The sequence below is a fragment of the Pleuronectes platessa genome, chromosome 13, assembly GCF_947347685.1.
Source record: "Pleuronectes platessa chromosome 13, fPlePla1.1, whole genome shotgun sequence".
Lineage (NCBI taxonomy): Eukaryota > Metazoa > Chordata > Actinopteri > Pleuronectiformes > Pleuronectidae > Pleuronectes > Pleuronectes platessa.
The window spans coordinates 6,617,182-6,637,563 of NC_070638.1; the positions used below are offsets into that span (position 1 = coordinate 6,617,182).

The window sequence follows — 20,382 nt, forward strand, 5'->3', positions numbered from 1 at the left end:
GGTGTTGTATTACACTGTTATATAACATGCTCATGTAGGAGGATCAACGTCAGCAGTGGAGCCAGCCACTCACAGTCCAAATGAGTTGTATAGTGTAAATCTTTAAAGCCTGTTCAGCAGGTCCAGAAACATTCTAATGTTTCCCGCAGCTTGTAGAAGTATTTACTTATGTTATGTTGCACAATGTTGGAAGTTAAAGTGCACCCATCTGTACATTACAATGTAATTTCAGCTCTGCCACAACACGTTTGGCAGAGCAGATGTGATCTCATCTCTTTGTAATGTTCAGTTTCTTCGGGGGTAACAACCTCAACAAGATTTCTTGAGTGTTCATGTTTCCACTTGCTCTACAGCGAAGATAACACAAGCAATTTAAGACAAGTTATCACAAGACGTTGCATTTCGTACAAATCATATATGCTTTTCAAATTATTCCTCAATTGAGTTGTTATATGATTGGCAGTATTTGCAAATATTGAAAACAACCCCAGTTGAACAGTCGTTTATTTTTCTCAGCACAATACCACGTGACGGTTTCATCTTGTACATGGTTTTAGTGGAATCAGAAGTTCACGGGAATAATTTACATACTTTATGATGGATTTGTTTTATTATAATCATGAATCTGGTCTAAGTGTCAGATGAACCAACACTGGCGTCGATTTCGTACAGCCTGTTGTCAAAGGAAAGGTCCGATTCAGCTCCATGTTGTGTGTCCTGAAAAGAAAAAAACATGTTTTATCATCTGAGTTGAGTCAAGACAAGATGCTTCGCTGTCAGACACTGAGTACTTACACCTGTTTTGCAGTCAAAGAGGTCAAACATTGAATTCTGGTTCCTAAGACACACAAACAGAAAAGTCAGCCAACAACACACATGACTATTCCTCAGTGACATTATGTTCATTATGATGTATTGACATTGTGCAGCGTCTCTTGTTCATCCTGAAGAGGAAGGCGGTGAGGACCACTCCAGCCAACAGAGTCAGACCCACTGAGAGGCCCAGGGACAACATATCTGCAGACGAAGAAACATCACAAGAGCTCAGCATTTCAAATCAGCACATTCCCTGCATGTGTTTCTGTGAACAATCCATTTACCTCTTGGAATAAAACTTTAAATTCATTTAAGTTTGGGTTAAAAGCACATTTGTCCCAAAAACTTTATGCAAGTGCTTTTTAAGTGAAGGCGATTTATTGGTTCTTATCTTATCAAATTATAAGGTAAATGCATCTCGATATATACTCATTGCATCTGAGATAATACGAAAGATGCTCCGTTGAATTAGTTGAGGAGGAGTTCCAGTTACCAGAGTGTTCATCAGGAGGGTCGATGGGGGGGTCTGTGTAACAGCTGCCGGGGAAGATGGTGATGTCATCGAGAGCGACGTCCCCACCTTTATTCTCCCCCCTCTGATACACAAACACGAACTGTGGCGTAAAATACAAAGTTAGTCAGAATCTGGACATATTCTTCATATTCATCAGAAAACTCTGAAGCGTACAAATCATTTCACTGGTTAATCTGTTCAGTTTTTCCCGGCTTCCTGATCAGATGACACGTTTTGATCTTGACCAAGCATTTCAGCTGTATTTTTAAATTTATTATTATAAATTTATGACCACCTGACTGAATTATCTCTGATAAAAACCACCATAATCCAATAGTTACCCAGAATGCATCTTCATGTTGAATAGGCACTTGAGCCATCTGCCACTCATCTCCCCTGTCGCCCGACTCAATCCACTTCAGATTCCCTTCTTCACTTCCACCTGATTGCATTTTTCTACAGGACAGGAAAACACTCATTTTATTTAAAAAGTTAATTAAGACATTCATGTTTCTTCTCTTTCGACATGAACAGTTAGTTACCTGTCATTTATGAAAACTCTGAGAGTCCCAACATGGCTGCCATGCATGTGGTACCAGAAGATGAGACAGTGCCCTCTACTGGACGGCTGGAACACATCACTGATCAGGAAGGACCTGTCTCCCCACTCTCCCACTAAGCTATCCACATACAGATAATAACCTGTGGGAAACCGTTAGGAATGACGGGATCAGCTCTTATATTCTTTTTGCAGACATGAATGTGCAGATGGTCTAACCATGATATACAGATAACAGCCCAGTCAGACTTTGTGTTTTATAGATACCTAGAATAAGATCTGTATATTATTTAAATCATCACCATGTGTTGAGTTGGTGGTGTGATCCAAACTGGGTCCGGTGTTGGGGTTCGGAGAGTCCCCTTTGCCGCGGAGCCAGTTCCCCTGGTCAACGTCTCCACCCAGGTTGCTCCAGCTGCACATGTTGATCTCAAAGTCACAGAATCCATGAGAAGGACACTGAGCCTCCGTCAGATGTACGTCATCAAAAGCCATGTCTCCCTCCTGAGTGGAGCCAGACTTCACACCTTCCACCACAATCTGAAACACACAGCGTGTGATGATGGAAGCTGCTGGATAAACTATATATGAGACAAGTTTTAGATGTCATCTCACTCTTTTTAGATAACATTGTGGTTCAATTTTCAGACGCCATCAGTTTATTGTATATTATATGATTTGTCAATAATTACATTTGAGATGAAAAAGTATTTGGTTTTAACTTCCTCATCCAATTAAGTGGTAAATATCTGTAAAAGCCCAAATGTCAGTGCAGAGAATCAGTCCACTTTAAAATACTTTTGAGAGTAGAAGTATCTCAGTAATTCAACAATGCATAGTACATGAGCCTAATCTGTAAATTCAAAAGCAACTACAGCTGCAAAGTAAATATAGTGAGGGGCAATATTCATTGGAAATAGTCAAGTAAGGCACTACGGTAATTGTACGAAAATGCAGAACCTTAGTAAGTTTAGTTAGTAACCTCTCACCAGTGTCTATCTCTTTCCCACAGTGACTGTGTGTCACCACCGGTTGTGGGTTGGTCTTTGTGACTCACCCTGTAAGGCTGAACACGAGGCAGAAGTGAAGCCTGAGCGAACCTCCACAGCCGGCCCTGGTCTCCTGTCTGAGAGAAGATCAGAGCTTCCTTCCCGTCTTCACCCTGCTGGTAAACATTCAGCGTCCCCACGCCTTTTCCATACATGTGGTACCACAGCTGCACACAAGCTCCTTTTCCTGAGCGGCCATAGGAAGGAAAACCTCAATAAAATTCATTTCATCAGAGATATTACACTGAATATCAACAGCAGCTCAATATCGTCTTCGTCTTTTACCTTTGTAAAAATTTAGAATACTTCAAAGTCAAGTTATTAGTGTTTTCTTAAAGAGCAAAATTGAATTGATAAGCAGATCTGTCTGGTCATTGTGACTCTGACCTGCAGGGTACAGGGGTGAAGACATTGCAGCTTTCTGGTCGGTGCTGTCGGCAGCAGAGGAGGGTAGGTAGTAGTAGTGGCCCATGGGTGTGCTGGTGGTGTGGTCGGTGTCTGGTCCTGTGTTGGGGTTGGTAGTGGAGCCCGAGTCTCTGACCCAATCAAAGTCATCAGTGGTCTCCTGCTGCCAGTTACAACTCCCCTCCTCAAAGTCACACAAATCTACAAGATAATAATATATAAATAATAATATTTTGGAATGCATTATAAAACTAGAAATACGGGAAATACAGAGGCATACAAATATTGTATGCCTCTGTCAACCAGTGCAGTTTCAATCTACATGCATTTCTTCAAGACACATATGAGTTCAACATGACCTTTGACCTTTAACATTGAAATCAGTTAATCTGTGAGTCTAACTGAACATTCAAGTAAATGTTTGTATTTTATTGATCATTTTTTTATTGGAAGACCAATTAACTTTTGTAAAGGATCCACAATTTATTTTCTTTAACTTTGAAAGATCGTGCGTTTTTGACATTTTCCAGGATTTCTCAGGTAGAGATTCATGGATCTCGATGGAGAAAACATCTAACATCCATCAAATAAATCCACATGTTAAAAATAAGTGTTCTGCAGCTTTAGCCCAATTACCCGAGGCAGGACACGGTCCACTGAGGAGGGCGATGTCATCAATGGCGATATCTCCCGCCTCTCCTCCCACTGTAGCCTCCAGAATCACTTGGTGGACTTTCTGCAGCATCACGTGGGTCTGCACCAGCAGCCACTCATCCCCTTGATTTCTCGATTTCTGCCACACCTACAAGGACGGAGGGTGATTCACTTACAATGAGGATGTGGGGATGGTTTTGCAACACCGCACTATGCAAACTGTGCAACTTGCACTCCATATACCATGAATTGATGTTATTTTGCAATCAGAATTTCACAATTAGGTGAAAAGTATAAAAACGGAGAGAAAATGAGGTGGAAGCAAATATTTCTCAATCAGCTTCACAGCAAAAACCCTCACATATTTTTCACGCAGCAACTTTAATAAAAAAAACCCCACAAAGTACGAAAACTATTATTATTTATTTATGTTTTACCAGTGTTTTCTTCAAGGGATCAGCTGAGTGTAGAAACAGCTTCAGAGATCCCACGGTAGCTCCAAACATGTGGTACCAAAATGTGAGACAGTATCCCTTTTCTCCAGCAGGTGGCAGCAGTGCAGACTTCATCTGAGCCATGTTCCCCTTCACACTTGGTGTTGAACTCTTAATATAAAGGTAATTCCCTAATAAGGAACATAGACGACTTTAAATTATCCGGAGGTGCGAGTGTGAACGACAAAGTCAATGATAATCTTTTGATCCTACGTGTAATACTGTATGTTTTCAAAAACTATTTTGTAATGGTTGTGACCTTTGCCCGTAGTGTGGTCTCCTGCAGGTCCCGTGTTGGGGGTTTCGGTGGCGCCGGATGTGCTGAGCCAGTCAAGCTCATCCTCAGCTCCCTGCACCCAAAGACACAGGCCATCTTCAAAAGGGCAGCTATAAGCAGACAGAGCTGAGGAGGAAAGACACAATAACGTTAGATGTCCATTTAAACATGGTAGAGGTATGGATGTAGAATCACATAACACCCAATACCACAACTACATATTATAAATAAACTCACATGTTGAAATCACATTTACCTGGTGGTCTGTAGGATTTATCACAGTTTAAAAAAGAGATGTCATCCACAGCTAAAATACAACCTCCAGCGGCTTTGGCCTCCTGAGTGACTGTATTCATACCACTGAACAAAACCTGAAAATAGACATTTGCATATGAGAAATACTGCATATTTGGGCACATTTGCAAACATATTTAGAAGACTAGTACATACAAATACATATGTGATAATACAATTGCACATGACTTGTTTTTTGTTAACCACATTCTGATACATTACTTGATCATTTGCACAAATAGTTATCAGATCCAATGCATTAAAAATATAACGATGGGTGGTTTATTTGAGACAAATAACAAATTAAACACTTTTAAGGTTTTGGGATTCTACAGATTCATGTAAAATCTCCCTAAATAAAATGTTCATCTGGGTAGAGACTTGGTGACAGGATTTTTTATTTGTTTCTCCCTTCGTTTATTCAGGTTAATAAAACTGCACATTCCCGTGTCCCCTGCATAAAGATTCAAAGACTACATGAGCGTACACCTTATAAGGCTGCTGTTGCAGGCCGAGAAGCAGAGTCTCTGCAGTCCAATGGGAGACAGTGTTGTGACTACGTGACCACAGGATTGCTTCACTCCCCTCAGCTTGCTGCATAAGCACTCTGAGTGACCCAGCACTCACAGAACTGATGTGGAAGTGAAACCTGGGTTGAGGAAAGAAGGAAGGAAGGAGGGGAGAGCGTTGGAATGGGAAGACAGTTGAGTGGTAGAACGATGGGGGAGGTGTGGAGCATTGAGCAATTCATATACGACTTTGAATCAAAAACAAATGTGACGATCGATGCCGCGGTTGTCACTCACTGAACCTGACAGTAGTGGGATGACAGGGGGAGTGAGGGACTCTGAAGCCGGGATTCGTTCTGTGTTGACCCCTGACTGAAATTCACCCTCATGTAGAAGCCTGAGAACAAGGGAGCACATCCTGAATCGACAACATTTACTCCTAACAGGTTGATTCAATTGCTGCACTGGGATCAGTTCAGAGATTAGGCATGTTATCAATTGATTTCTCTTCCTGTGGATCCACAAAATCAACCAATGAATCAGTAACTTATCCACTAGAGTCACCTGTGTCTGTGGTGTGATCAGTGGGCGGCTCGGTGGAGTTGCTGGCTTTCTGTCTCTGCCACGGGCTCTGTCCTTCACTGGAGTCAGTCCATTTGCATTGATCCCTCTCAAATGAGCATGGACCTACATTGACGATAACAAAAAGCATGAGTAATACTGCTGGGAAAAGAGGGGGGAGAACATTGGTTAATGTTTCACCGTTTTTTTATTTCATTTGGTTTTGTGACACATTTTGCTTCCGAGAACATTTATTTTTGTCCAATGATAAAGGTCATGTGTGTTGTCCATATACTTGAATTGATCGTAAATTATGAAAGAACTTGGTCATGTTGTCCGGCAGGCTGATGTCTCACTGGCTGATGTTGAAACAAATTAAATGACACAATATCCACAAGTTGTATCAGCATGCAGGGACATATTACTTACGTCTCTTTTTCAAGCATCATATTGCAACAAAAGCCCTCACTACTTTTGCCTTTAAATTAATTTCTGTGTTAATTAGCATGGATTCTTTAGCTTTGACCTTTGTGATTGTTTGTCCCTTTTGAAGAATTTCCCTCCAATCCCCTGCTGTGTCAGCTGTCTCCACATGGAGGCTTTTAAACACTGGTTGATTTGGCCAATCAGTTCCTGCTTTTACAACTTACCTGCACCCAATCTTGCTGAAACGTATGTCGTTTTGTTCTTTAATGACCAGTGACATATAAAATACAATTATTATTATTATTAACTTGTCTTTTTCCCTCAGTTGAAAATATTGAGAAAGTCGCTGACTAATGACCACTTGTCAATTTTACTGCAGGTCTCTCGGGCCTGTTAAAGATCCATGCAAAATGCAGCTCTCACCACAGCCGTCCTCGTCCTCCCCCTGGGGACAGTCTAGTTGATAGTCACACAGTGAGGTGGACGGAACACAAACTTTTCCAGCCGACCTCCAACAGAAAAATGTATTATCCTGCAGCACCAAAGACAGGGAACACAAATCATGACGTTAGAGGACCTGTTGTATGGAATATTTTAAATCTTCAGAGAATTGACTGTCGATGTGTCAAGTTGCCTACCGGACAGGGGCTGATTGATCCTGTTGAGGTTGAGCCTTGAGATGTGGGTGTGTTAAAGGTTGGAGATGGGGGGGAGGTGGGCGACGTGTCAGGGAGCTCGTTGTTGTCGGGGTCAAATTCACACTCTTTGGAAAAAGATACGTCATCTAGTGCAACCTTCCCTCTGCGACCATCACCGTGCTCATATCTGAAGACGATCTGAGATATAAAATCAAATACTCTCAACTTCTTTGTATTATTCCCACTATTCCCAAGTATTGCGCAGTTAACTATCAGTAGAGTGCTTTCATCTACAGATACTTTACCTGAGGGCCTGCACATTCTCAAGTCTGATTGTTCTACACGTTTAAAAAACATTTCAAGCTAATTGCTGCAACTTTTATTTCTTGCTCATGGGACAGGATCAACAATCTGTGAACACGGTTGGAAATGAGGCTTCAGTTGTCTTAAGCGTTCAGCTGTCAATCGAATTGTGTGCTCGCTGACCTTGCTGCTGGCTGATGAGGAGAACGTGACCTCTGCTCTCTGCCAGCTGTAGCTCTGTGAGTTTTCCCTGAGCCACAACAGTCTGTCGCCACTACCGGACCCTCGTGTCCTGGACTGGGCTGTCAGTGTGGCTGTAGAATTGTCAAGGCTGAAGTAGAAGAACCTCATCTACATTGAAAAGGAAGTTATTGCAACAATGAGGTGAGAGGAACATAGAAAAGAAGGAGCATGAGATGGATAATAAAAGCTCATAAAATATTCACACATAAGCAGCAAGGTATTACTCTAATAGTATCAGATGCATTCAAAGGTTATTAGAGCTGTGCTTGGTAAGTACAGGAGAAAATGTGTGTTGACGGACATTCAATACACACATCTAACACACTTTAAAGCAGTTAAACAAGGCCTGGACATTCTCGAAAGTTCCAAAACCTTTCTCCTTTATGATATGAATAGTTTATGAAGATTTATTTAGTTTTTTCTATTTAACTTTTTATAGTGGGGCTATTTACTGCTTTCCTGTTTTGGTTTCTGGTTACACTCCCCAATAATGAGAAATTAATTAAGATGACTTGCGAGGACCCTTTGAAAAAGAAACTGGTTCATCTCAAGGGCATAAACAATCCATTTGATCGACATAAGGTAAACTCACAGTACAGTTCGAGACAGGTAGTAACGTTTTGGAAAGAATCTCTGATGTCTGTCCCTTTGTCTTGAGGTAAGTCCCAGGTATCACATAGTGGCCTGTATGATAACAACAAAACGGAAACCATGAGTAGAGATGAATTGATACAAGAATGATTAAATATACTATATTAATATGAGTCACCCCTTTGCCAGGAGTCTCAGGGAGTCTAATACCTGCATCAGAGTTTTGGGTGTGATCCCTGTGAGGCCCATGGTCGGGCCAGGCGTCCTGTCCTTTCCGAAGCAGCCACTCCTCTCCAGGGGTGTCCACGTCACTCTCTGCCCAGGAACACAAGCCCTGTTCGAAGCTGCAGCGCTCCATCAAACCCTGTTCTTCTACATCATCATATAAAGGGGGGGTGAAAGGAAGACAAACTATAAACTGGTATTCAAGAACCAGTGAACACATAATACTGTACATACGTTGTCATATCCACATATTGCAAGTCAAGAATGGCACCACATATTTTACAGCCCCTCTACGGTATATATTGTATGTAATATAATCAGTGGCGGACTCAGACTGTTTGAAGGGCAGGGGCGAAAAAATTAAAAGGGCACATTCTGCCCAACACGGGCCCCCACCAGCGTGCAAAAGCTATGATGCATCATGTATGATGAAATAGTCCTCATCCTTGATTAAGATAAGCATTAAATTATAAGGAGATCTAGATAAAAGTAATTAATGATGTGGTACTGACAATTACAATTATAACTACACCTCTATGATAAAACCACACAGGAAACTATAAAACATTTACAATATTTATTCAACAAACACAGCAAAACACAGAGGGAACTATAAACATGTATTTCACAAACAGATGTGATAATGACAATGAAAGCTATGATTTGGGAGCTTAGTTGTCAGGGGACGGAGATGGTGGGTGGTGGAGTCATAGGAGAATTCTTCTTTTGGCCATGTGTTTGTAGATGTCAATGACCTCGTTATAGTCAATTGGAATATCCCTTTCGATGGAAAGCAGCAGAAGATCCGAGAGCCTACTTTCCCCACATCGGTTTCTGAGCTGGGTTTTTATTAGCTTCAGTTTAGAGAATGATCGCTCTACTGAAGCAGTTGTCACCGGGATTGTTGCATATGTTTTTAGTAGCAAAGTCAGACCAGGGAAAACTGATTGCACATCATTGTCTTTCAGGCACTTTAACACAGCTTTCACGTTGCTGGGGGGAAGAGCATATGATGAGTGGAACACCTTGAGCTCGGTGACAACATTTTCTTCCTCCACATCATAAAATCTGCATACATCTTTGACAGATCGAGCAACTCTGTCATTTGTCATGCCTTTCCAGTGACTTGGGATGGTAAGGCAGTGAAGGCCTGAAAGAATTAACCCAGTTGGTGTCTCATCCTTCCCCTTGAACCTCCGGTGTAGCTCCTGGGAGAGTGTATCAAGGAAGGTAAAGAAAACCTTTCCCCGGTAGTGCTCCTCCAGGTCTTGGGCTTGGTAGTCCTCCGTAGCAGATTTGGTGCTGTATTTGTACTTTTGGGGTACCTTTCTGCGTCTCGCTTGTCCAGGAATTTCATCTGGAACCTCAATTCCTGCTGCCTCTGAGTTCCCTTTTGCCTTTGAAAAAAGGACCTTGAACTCCTCATCCTTCCTCATTGCTTTTACTCTCTGTATAACTCCCTCCACAATGGTGTATGATGTTGTCAAGTCAAGGTCTTTCTTCTGCAGTGAAGCAGATGCGATGGCAGTCTCATTGAAAATGGGTGTGGTAATCTCCATGCATAGAATGAACTCAAAATCTATGCTACGCAGGAGCATCCGGGCATCACCTGCTGCAGCGTCTGGTGGATCACTGTCAGCCATGTTCCGAAGCAGCTTAACGACGGCAGAAAGAACCTTCTTCAGGGACCTCAGAGCGTCTTCTCTGCATGCCCACCTTGTGTCAGACAGCCTTTTCAATTCGGAGACCCTTTGGTCAGGGTACATGGACTGTTGCATTTTAACAAGCGCAGCATGGCGTTTTGTAGATCCGGCAAAAAATGTGTATAGACTTTCCACTAAGTTGAAAAACCTAACAAAATGCTGGTTTGATTTGGCACTCTCAACCAAGACCAGGTTCAGACAGTGGGCATGGCAGTGCACGTATAAAGCTTTGTCATTATGGCTCTGAATTCGTGACTGCAGACCCTTGTAGCTTCCACTCATATTTGCAGCTCCATCGTAGCCTTGGCCCCTGACATCTTCCAACTTCAGTCCATTCTCCTCAAGGAGTGTCATTACAACATTCTCCAATTCCTTTCCTGTTGTTCCCGTCACATCGCAAACTTGTTATCCAATGCAGATTTCAGGACCACTCGATGTTACAGTTCGTTATAGCGACGCACGCCACATGAAAGTAACGCCTCTTTCTCATTCCCCTTTCGTCAGCTACCAAAGAGTGGAACGTCTGCACCTCATTATCTTACCACAACATGTTTTTTCGTTTTGCCATATTCTTGCTCTAGAGGGCACATCATCATAATTAATTGTATGAAGGGGCACCATAGAGGGCACCCAATACTTTTTGTCCTATGTAAAGGGCAGCCAATAAGGCACTTTCTCTCGTATTCACCACTCTAGAGGGCATTTTTACAACCATGTAGGCACTATAAGGACATTAGAAGGGCACTCATTGAGCACGTTATCGGAGTTTCTTGTTCTAGATCGGATTTTCTTGCTCTAGAGGGCACATCATCATAATTCATTGTATGAAGGGTTACCATAGAGGGCACTCAACAATTGTTTTCCTATGTAAAGGGCAGCCAATAAGGCACTTTCTCTCATATTCACCACTCTAGAGAGCAATTTTTCAACCATGTAGGCACTGTAAGGGCATTAGAAGGGCACTCATTGAGCACGTTATCGGATTTTCTCTCGTAATTCGCCACTCTTTACGGCACTTTAGCGCGCTTTTTCAACCAAGGAGGCACGAGGGGGGGCGGTCGCCCCCCCTGCCCCCCCCCTGAGTCCGCCACTGAATATAATATACAAACACTATATATGAATACTCATATATAAGGTAAGAGTGCACAATCTACCATTCACATCATGATGATATCTCACCACAGTTGCTTTCATCAGACCGGTCCCCACAGTCATCGCTGAAGTCACACACTTGGTTGTTGTCAACACACACACTGTTGTTGCAGAGAAATTTGCTCTCCGGACACATGGGCTGGGGCTCTACGAAGAAAAACAATATTGATTGAATGTAAAATCAGCATTAGAAAATGCTAGGTGTAAATAAATAACCAAAAGGTTTTAAGTTTACCAGGCAGGGTGCAGTTTGTGAAGTGTATGTCATCAATGGCAATATGTCCGGGCCTGTTGAAGGTTCTGGAGGCTTGAAACAGGATGGTGAAGTCCTGAGGGATTCTACCAACCGTCACCTCCCCACGTTGCCACAGATTTCCATGGCTGCCTGATAACCACCACAGCGTCGTGGGCCTGGGGCCCTCCAGCAGTGACACGTTCAGCCGTTCTACATCTGAAACAGGGCACAGAACACCAGGCTGCATGCGCAAATAGAGATTTAAAGGACATGCATGATTTGTATTGATTTTTGAATGGCTATACACGAACGATGTGCATCTGCCAAACATACCCTCTCCATAAAGGTTGTAGTAGAAGTGGAGCGTGCAGGTGGCACTGGCCTGTTTCATGGTGGGACTCTGCAGGGCAGCAGGGCTTATCTTGTCGCCTCTGTCCGAATCCACCGCCATGTACCAACCTGAACGGGTCAGATAAGAACCAGGGAGAACAGTTTTTTTTTTCAATCCATAGTCAGCAGAATACTGCAGAAAATACGGAGCCAGAGCTGATTCATCAAGTTGACATGGGGTGGAAAGTTGTGAAAAGAGGTTGTAGCAGGGTGACGGGAGAATGGGGATGATAGAGGACTTCCTCAAACAGCTCTGCATTTCAAAGATGAAAAACTGTGGGAAATATGCAATATTCAATGCAGACAATGATAAGATGTTTATTGATGCTCTTTTATTTTCTAGTGCATTTATTCATTCGTTCACTGTATCTATGGGAAGGCACCATGGATTGATGCTTTCCCTTTCTAGAACCCAGTTCATTTGAATTGGGACTAATAAATGCACTAAATGTTTTGAGTGAAAGCAATTGATTTAACATTATAGTTAAGTTGTTAATTGGAATATAAGAAGTATAAACCCAAGTCAGAGTAAAACAAATTTAAGATTGGGTTAGAGTGTGGTCCTACCCTGTTCAGTGCCCAGTGTGTTGTCCACAGTGGGTCCAATGTTTCCTGTAGCATTCCTTCCTCTCACCCACTGAAACTGGCCCATGCTGGTGTCCACCCAATCGCATGTGCCATTTTCAAATGAGCAACCCACAAATCCCCAACCTGTTTCATTCACTACAATAAAAAGAAAAGTTACATTCATATTAATCATCTATTCAAATAGCATTACACATATTTCGGTAAAAAACTACAGGAACAAACGGAATCAGTACCTTGACAAGGCCCTGATGTTAAAGTGATGTCGTCAATGGCAATGAATCCTCTATTGTGAGCCTCTGCTTCAATCCACAGCTGAGTGTGGTGTAGTTGAGGGAGTAGGTGAATCTCATTGATAATAACAACTGTTCTCTTCATTATTTTACTGTTGTATGTGTGAGTACCTGGAAGGGTTTGGTCTTCTCTACAGATTGGGAAAACCTGCTCCATCTCCTGCCACTGCTGTTACTGTGGAACATCAGGTCCTCCTCTAATGGCCCGGATCGCTTGTACACCCGCAGGGTCCCTGAGTCACTGACAGACAACAGACATATTTCATATGTGAAAGCTGCTTTAGTTATGTTTGTTTAACTAAAATAAAGCCATTGTTCACTTCATAAAACTCAAAAAAACAATTAACTCTGGTCCCTGATCCTCGGAGAAGTTCCACTTCTATAATACTGCAAAAAGCTAAACTCATTTGATCAATTTCTCTTCTGCAGGTTTTCATCTGTTCACAATTACACATTTGTTTTTTTACGCTGACACATTTTTTGGCTGTCTTTGGGTTGAAACGATTATTAGGTTTGTCTTAAGACTGAACTCTGCCACAGAATATTCGTACTCTTGCACAAAGTGGAGCAGATGATTCATGTCTAAATGGCATTTGTCCACACTTCCTCAGGAAGTCAATGAGGAAACTAAACAGAGTAAACAGGATGAAGTGCATCCTCTGCATTGTCACATACTGTAGCATGGGAGAATGGTGGTGGATCTTGGATGTTTTGTATTTGCTCACCTGTTTTCCATATAGTACCATAAGGTGAGACAGGAGGTAGTTTCCCTCACTTGGATCCATTCGGACACTACCTGTGCACGACTGCTGTGGTTTAGGTGAAGTGATGAGCTCAACAAAAACCAACCTACATGCAAAAGAAAACAAACACAACTTCTTGCAGCACTAGATTATTGTATTTTAATTGGTCTACAAGTTAAATATTTGATGATGGATCAACTCATGTCTCATTTTAAGAACAAAAACATGCCTCTTCTGGTTACACTGTTGAAAAGGAAATTCCAAATACATTTCTCGGTAACAAGTTTTTTCTCGAGAAAGGAGGTAACAAATCTTTACTTGAGAAAGGAGGAGGTAATTTCACTAAAAGGAAATAAGTCATTGCTAAAAAAAGAACTTAATGAGTAACAGACTGTGACTATGAGCAGCTGATAACGTTGATCATTTCAAGGTTAGAACTTGCACTTAAATAAACTTACAAATGTAATCTCAGAATGAATCCAAAATAACCAAAATCACTGACTACATTTTAAATAAAAGGCATATTATTTCTCACTGCGGTGATAAAGAAACATAATACGTTTGGCGGGAGTACATCTGAGGTCATACCCTGTGGGCTCTGAGTGGTGTGGTCTGTCGGTGGACCATGGAAGCCCCCATTGGCCATCACCCAATCATGTCCATCTTCTTTAGGGATGTTGATCCAGCTGCACTGCCCGGACTCAAAGTCACAGCTGCCTGGAGGACTGCAGGCTCCATCCCTCACATAAATATCATCTAGTTTTGGCGCAGACACAGTGTCTGACTGTCGGAAAGCCCTGAACCCCACCTGGTGAGGTACATGAACTGTTTTAGGTGGCATCTCACAGGAATGACAGATAAATACAGAATGCAGTTTGTTCATGGTTTGATTGTCAGAGAGCAAAAAGGTAAAGACAGCATACACGGTATTTCCCCGGGAAGGACACGGTGACCTCTGCCACCTCCCAGCCTGTAGAGGTCTCTCCAGACCGTTGCCAAAGGGCATCACTCAGCTGCCCGCTCTGCACCACATGCACAGCCAGGCTGTTGGAGGAACCAGTGGGTAACCAGTACCTGAGGACACACAGTAAATGCGCAAACATTAAAATCAGATCATCAGATGACAAGTGTGATGTGCTAAATGTGTGCTGCGACAGCAATAGACCTACCAGAAGCGCACACACATCTCTGTAGCTGAAGAGAACTCGGGTGTGAGCAGCTGGGCAACTTCAGGTTGTGTGGCATTTGTTTCCATCACAGTCACATAGAAACCTGGCAAAGAGTTACAGTCATGCTTCGTCTCTGAGGTTAGCATCGTGTTGAGCTAAATGCAAATATCGTAAAGATAAACAGGCTGATATTCAGTACATATATCTTTACTGGGTTCACGATTTTAATGAGGCTGTTGCTCACATATACTAGACAGCACTGAACATAAAAGTACAGCTGAGGCTCATGGGAAAGTCTTTAGATTTCCAGGTATATGGTCATAAACCAAAATACTGGGAAAGATAAATGTTATATCTCATGGTAAAAAAACAGATGATCACCAAAGTCAGTAAGATTCAAACTGTGGAAACAATTCAGTATTCAGTCTGGACCAAAGTGGTGATGAGCGATGTCACTGGCAGTGCTAACTTTTGATTAAAAGCTTTCAGTTTACACTACATACTCTAAAAGAGCGATTCCCAACCAAGTGCTTGTGACACTCAGAAGTGAAGCAACATCAGTATGTCACAAAGTCATGAGTTGATAGAACATTCAAAGACTAATCTCTGATTTACCGTATATTGCAACACGACCCTTGTTATTGTGGAGTCACAGGTTACCAAGTCGGGAACCAGTGCTCAACACAATTCATTAAAGCCTCCATCTTGTTGTGGTGAGACTGTGATGCTTTGAGTCACATGTTTGCAGTGTGTTGCTTGGTGCCACAGTTTTTCCGCTCACCATTTTCAGTTCCATAGGTGTGATCCACGTGATGTTGTGTTCCCCTTTTGCGAACCCATCGCCCATTATGACTGAAATCTTCCTCAAAGCCACACAAGTTGGCGTCAAACCCACACATTTCTAGAATTTAAAAGAAAAGTTAAATAAGTTTGAGGTATGTTGTCACTTCCTGTTAACATCAGACAGTGCTGGGTCTGCGTTACACACTCTGATTGGTGCAGGCCCCCTCCCTCACTGTGACGTCGTCAACAGCAATGAAGCCTCGGCTGCTTGTGTTTCTATGACCAGTAAACACCATCTGTGGACAAAGGATATTTTGTGACTCTGTGAAGACTGTATTAAGTTAGCATCTATTTTTAAATGCTAAACTAATAGGATGCAAATAATAAAATACATGAAATCAAAACAAATTTGATGCTGATAATAGCATAATGGATATATTTGCCAAAGTACAGTGTATTACTAAACATATATATATAAAGGCAAATAAGTAACAAGAAATTGCAGAGCAGAGAGGCCAAAATGACAGTGTCCATACAAGAGAATAGAAAACTGATCTGCTTCATAAAAATACTGTCACGGTTGATTTAAAAACAGATATAAGGGTTCATTATATGTATACAAATGTAGACAGAAATACATTTATCGAATTTGGAAAATAAAAATATCACTATCACAAGGATTAAAAAAAAATCTGTGTTTGGTCAGGCTGTGCAAACTGGATACAATATACCTGTGTTGTGTCGTTCTGGTTGATGGTTACTTGTGCGCTCATCCACTCTGGATTCTGGGTCCCTCTGCGAGTCCAGACTAACAGCTCAGAGGATTTCTAGAACAAACCAGTTATTGTCATTGTAGTTCTCTGGTAAAGACGCTGCAAGCGAAACCTGCTGCAGAAGGTTTGCTGAAGAACTAACTGGGCTACATACATTTCGAACGAGCAGATCCAGGGTGGACACAGAAGGTCCAAGCATGTAATACCAGAAACCAACACAGATATGTGGTGAAGGACTGACGACAGGAACAGAGACGGCTGCTCTCTCTCCATTCTTGGTACTGGATCCATTCAACAGCAAAAAGGAACCTTGATAAACGAAATAGTGGTTTTCATAATGACATGAAAATCATTCTGTATGCCATTCTGAATTCTATGTCTAACTATGTTCATGACTGTATACAGTGGTTACAAAGAGGTCTGATGGTCACCACAGCCTCACCGTGGATGCACATTTGTGACTGTCAATGGTTTTGTACCTTGATTATTTCCAACAGTATGATCATACTGAGGTCCATCCCAGGGTTGTCCCACTTGAAGTCCACTGCTGACAGTCCAGTTAAAATCACCACTGGTCTCTTGGACCCAATCACACAGACCTGTTATACAAGATCATTTTAGAAATCTTAGAATAAGGTTTTTGTTATATAGGTAATAGGACAACTCCTGAATATTCAGCATACAAATTCTTTATATCTGCACACAAGCAAAAGTCAAATATTTATGGATGTAATTAAGTTCTAAGTCAGTTATGGTGTCTACATTATGCTACTGTAGTAAAAAAGAGTCTTTGCTGAATTAATTCTGAAGCTTTGAAATGTTGATCTTGACGGTTGTATAAATTACGCAACTGTATATTTATGATACTTCAAACACACAGATGGTCACAAAACAAAACAGTGGTTTAGTATGAGCCTTTAAATCGATTAAATATCTGTAAAGTCAAACATCGCTGTCAGTTATTTGATTATTTAAAATAAATCGTATGCGTCTTTAGCAAGAGTCTTCGTGATCTTATACGTTTATCAAGGAGCCATTTACAGTAATCATGCCTGCAATTGACTGATTCACTTCAACAGGTTGGTGGAGGTTTCATTTTGTGATTGTACTCAAGCATTTTTTTAACTAATCACACACTTTACTGAAACTCAAATTTTTCCAGCATCACCTTGTTCAAAGGTGCAGTCCATGGGAGAGGCAGGAGCAGGGGTGGTCATGGTGGCAGGGGCCGAAGTGGTGGTAGGGATCATCTCATCACATGACTTGTCCCTGATGATGTGGACATCGTCCAGGGCAAAGCTTACATCCGATGTGTTACAACTGGCTTGTAAAATAATCTGTGATAAAGGTTCAAGGTGATTAAAAGTTTGCTCTAATTTCTTATTTATAGCGACAGTATTTTCTCAAGTAATTACCTCAGTGTAGATCATCAAATTCTAAATGTTACCCCTACCTGGTGAGGCTCTGATGCATTGTAATCCACCCTGTCCAGGATCCATGGTTCATTCAAGTATCCATTTGTATTCCACACAGGGCGCACTCCTGCTGTCTCTTTCACAAATACTGTCAGGGTAATCTTCGAGAGTCCTGGATGATGAAAAAATGGGATATAAAGATGTCATTGATAATTTGTGAAGGAAAATTAGATCTGAATGCACCAATGAGAAAAGCTCTTTCACTGGTAAGACCTCATGCTGTCTTTTTCATCTTTTTTTATTTCCATTTTTCTGTGAAAAATGGAAACTTTACATGTCTGAATAATTTTCCTGCAAAGCAGCTCAATAGGAGAATTATCATCATGTCAAACTCTATTGAAGCTATGTAGTGTTTACATTGAGTAAAATACTCTTTATCATCAATCTTATTATGTGTTTTAAGATTTTAGTAATATATTTAATACATTATTATCATCATGACACACAGTATAATATCATTATTTCATATAATCACTCTGAATTGGTTTATAATGTCATAATCTACATCTTATATTCTATTCAGTTGTGACATCGCGACCAGGACCCAAAATAAATTCATTTTAAAAGATAGAGATAAGACTGTAGATTGTACTCAGTACCTGATGACCACCCAGTTGAGAAGTGCCAGAGCTCCAGGCAAGCTCGGTCCACAGCTGCCATCGACTCGCTCTCCAGTCGAGCAACTTCTTGTACTTTCGAATCAGGGAACAGGAAGAACGCAAAGTGGCCTATAGAGAGAAAAAAAAGACATAATATGAAGGTGAGTCGTTTTCCAACAGTGACCTGTGCATGCACGGAAATGCATAGTTACAAATTCTAATAATGGCTGCATGAAAAATAAAAATAAAACCCCCCTGAATAAAAAGGAGAATCTCAATTAAGTGACATTATCCACTGATATATACTCTGCCAGTCTTCGAAGATAAAGTATGCAGTGTCTTACTTTTTTCTCAAGCAGAGGATCCTTGTTGGGCTACCAATTTCTTTTAAACTGAAAAACACAACTCTGAATATGGTGCTGGTTTTTGTGTGTTTGTGGTGACTCACCAAAAGAAGAATCTGTGGTGTGGTCCCTACTTGGGATCATTCGACCATCACTTTTGCCCGAGAGCCAGTCCCAGTCCACTCCGAACTCTGTTGGAGGGCTGTTCACCCAGCCGCACAAGTCCATCTCAAAGTCACAGAAACCTGAAAGGAATAAGAGATGCACAGACACACACAGCATGCAGTCATATAAACCTGCTCAAACACCCCCATCCCACCCCCACTATTTCCTTGGTCACTAACCTGCCGGGGGACAGGCACCATTCAAGACGATGAGGTCGTCAATAGCGATATCTCTCCTTGGTCCGTCCCCAGCTATCGCCTCAAAAATCACCTGTCACTCAGAAATACGATTACAAATTACTTTTATTAAAATTTTACATATGAGATGAGTGGAGTTATTGCCACATATTTCATTTACAAGTATGAAGTTACAGAAATTTCTCAACATATACTTTAAAACATGATAAAAAAAGCATGAGTGTCCCCTGATCCCCTCCCCTATTGAGAAGTATTACCTAATATCTACATCTGCACTATACATATTTGCAGTCAAGAGTGCCATGTTTTGTGAACTGATTCTGATGTAATCTACTCATCTGATCAATGTGCTCCTGGTTTGTGTAAACCTACTTCATACTTGGAATCTGGGCTGAAAAGCGTCACTCTCCCATGTCTCCAGTGCTTCCCCTGATCTCCACTTCTGTCCCAGAGCTTCTCTAATATCCTGTGGCCGTCAGGGCTCTGGAGGTGCACACTGAGGTTCCCCACTCCACTTCCCTCCATGTAGTACCAGAACATTAGACATTCCCCATCTGGCGGGGTGGGCTCCATCGTAGCAGTCATCATTGCTACTCTGGACCCCACAGGGTGACTCCACAACTGGGCACTCAGGTAATAACCTGCATGAAAGGTGGGGTTATTATTATTATTATTTTTTACTTGACAGTGTTTGTAGAAAAGTGGCTTTATTCAGCATAGGATCACACAAAATGATATATGATGACTCAAACCATATACCGGTAAGGAACATATCAGGCTAACCACAAACAACAAGCACATTTGTGAAAATTAGATTCAGTTTTCAGACGCACCCTAGATGAATTGTTGCAAAGAATTAAAATGTTTACAAATGTGAAAACATTGAATGCAATAAAAGATAAATAAAATAGCTTTTTCTGATTTATTTTTTTCAGTACTATTAGCCAGGTGAGACTCTCAAGGAGCTGCAAACCTTGTTCTGTCCCCAGAGTGTGATCTACAGAAGGGCCTGAAGAATTAAGTGGTTGGGACGTCCCCCTGATCCGGTTCCATTCGAAGGGTGCAGACGATTGAGGCCGTAGACCACAGAGGGAACCCTGGAAGGTGCACTCTCTCTCAGGCGGACAGGAACCATTCGTGCGGGACACCGCTATGTCATCGAAGGCTATGCTCCCCTGAGTACCACCGACCACAGCCTCTATAATAAACTGGAGAACA

At 41.7% G+C, this 20,382-nt stretch overlaps 1 protein-coding gene across 1 annotated transcript; it reads right to left on the reverse strand.

The window, feature by feature from the left end:
* Window positions 1–487: 487 nt before the first annotated feature.
* si:ch211-106h4.4 (MAM and LDL-receptor class A domain-containing protein 1) lies at window positions 488–19,792 on the reverse strand. The gene is made up of 42 exons (XM_053437927.1): window positions 19,537–19,792; window positions 19,147–19,237; window positions 18,907–19,047; window positions 18,459–18,587; window positions 17,838–17,971; window positions 17,553–17,721; window positions 16,864–16,983; window positions 16,539–16,693; window positions 16,343–16,438; window positions 15,817–15,907; window positions 15,610–15,729; window positions 14,829–14,931; window positions 14,583–14,733; window positions 14,248–14,467; window positions 13,642–13,765; window positions 13,028–13,157; window positions 12,860–12,938; window positions 12,606–12,761; window positions 11,982–12,107; window positions 11,649–11,864; window positions 11,441–11,560; window positions 8,544–8,705; window positions 8,335–8,426; window positions 7,683–7,850; window positions 7,197–7,394; window positions 6,982–7,090; window positions 6,136–6,258; window positions 5,869–5,968; window positions 5,552–5,711; window positions 5,025–5,139; window positions 4,751–4,894; window positions 4,435–4,622; window positions 3,980–4,145; window positions 3,326–3,544; window positions 2,947–3,125; window positions 2,192–2,429; window positions 1,873–2,032; window positions 1,672–1,786; window positions 1,310–1,430; window positions 921–1,017; window positions 796–838; window positions 488–717 (listed from the first exon to the last, which is right to left on the reverse strand). Exons 1-42 carry the CDS (start codon window positions 19,750–19,752, stop codon window positions 631–633), a joined length of 5,871 nt encoding a protein of 1,956 aa, XP_053293902.1. The 5' UTR covers window positions 19,753–19,792; the 3' UTR covers window positions 488–630.
* Between the last annotated feature and the right edge of the window lie 590 nt (window positions 19,793–20,382).

What these genes read in the sequence shown, in the direction of transcription:
- si:ch211-106h4.4 (XM_053437927.1), bottom strand. Translation starts at nt 19,752, where the DNA reads ATGATGACTGCTACGATGGAGCCCACCCCGCCAGATGGGGAATGTCTA. An exon ending in CACCACAGATTCTTCTTTTG is followed by an intron (nt 18,588 to 18,906) that starts GTGAGTCACCAC and finishes TTCTCTCTATAG; the next exon opens with GCCACTTTGCGTTCTTCCTG. An exon ending in CACCACTCAGAGCCCACAGG is followed by an intron (nt 13,766 to 14,247) that starts GTATGACCTCAG and finishes TTTTGCATGTAG; the next exon opens with GTTGGTTTTTGTTGAGCTCA.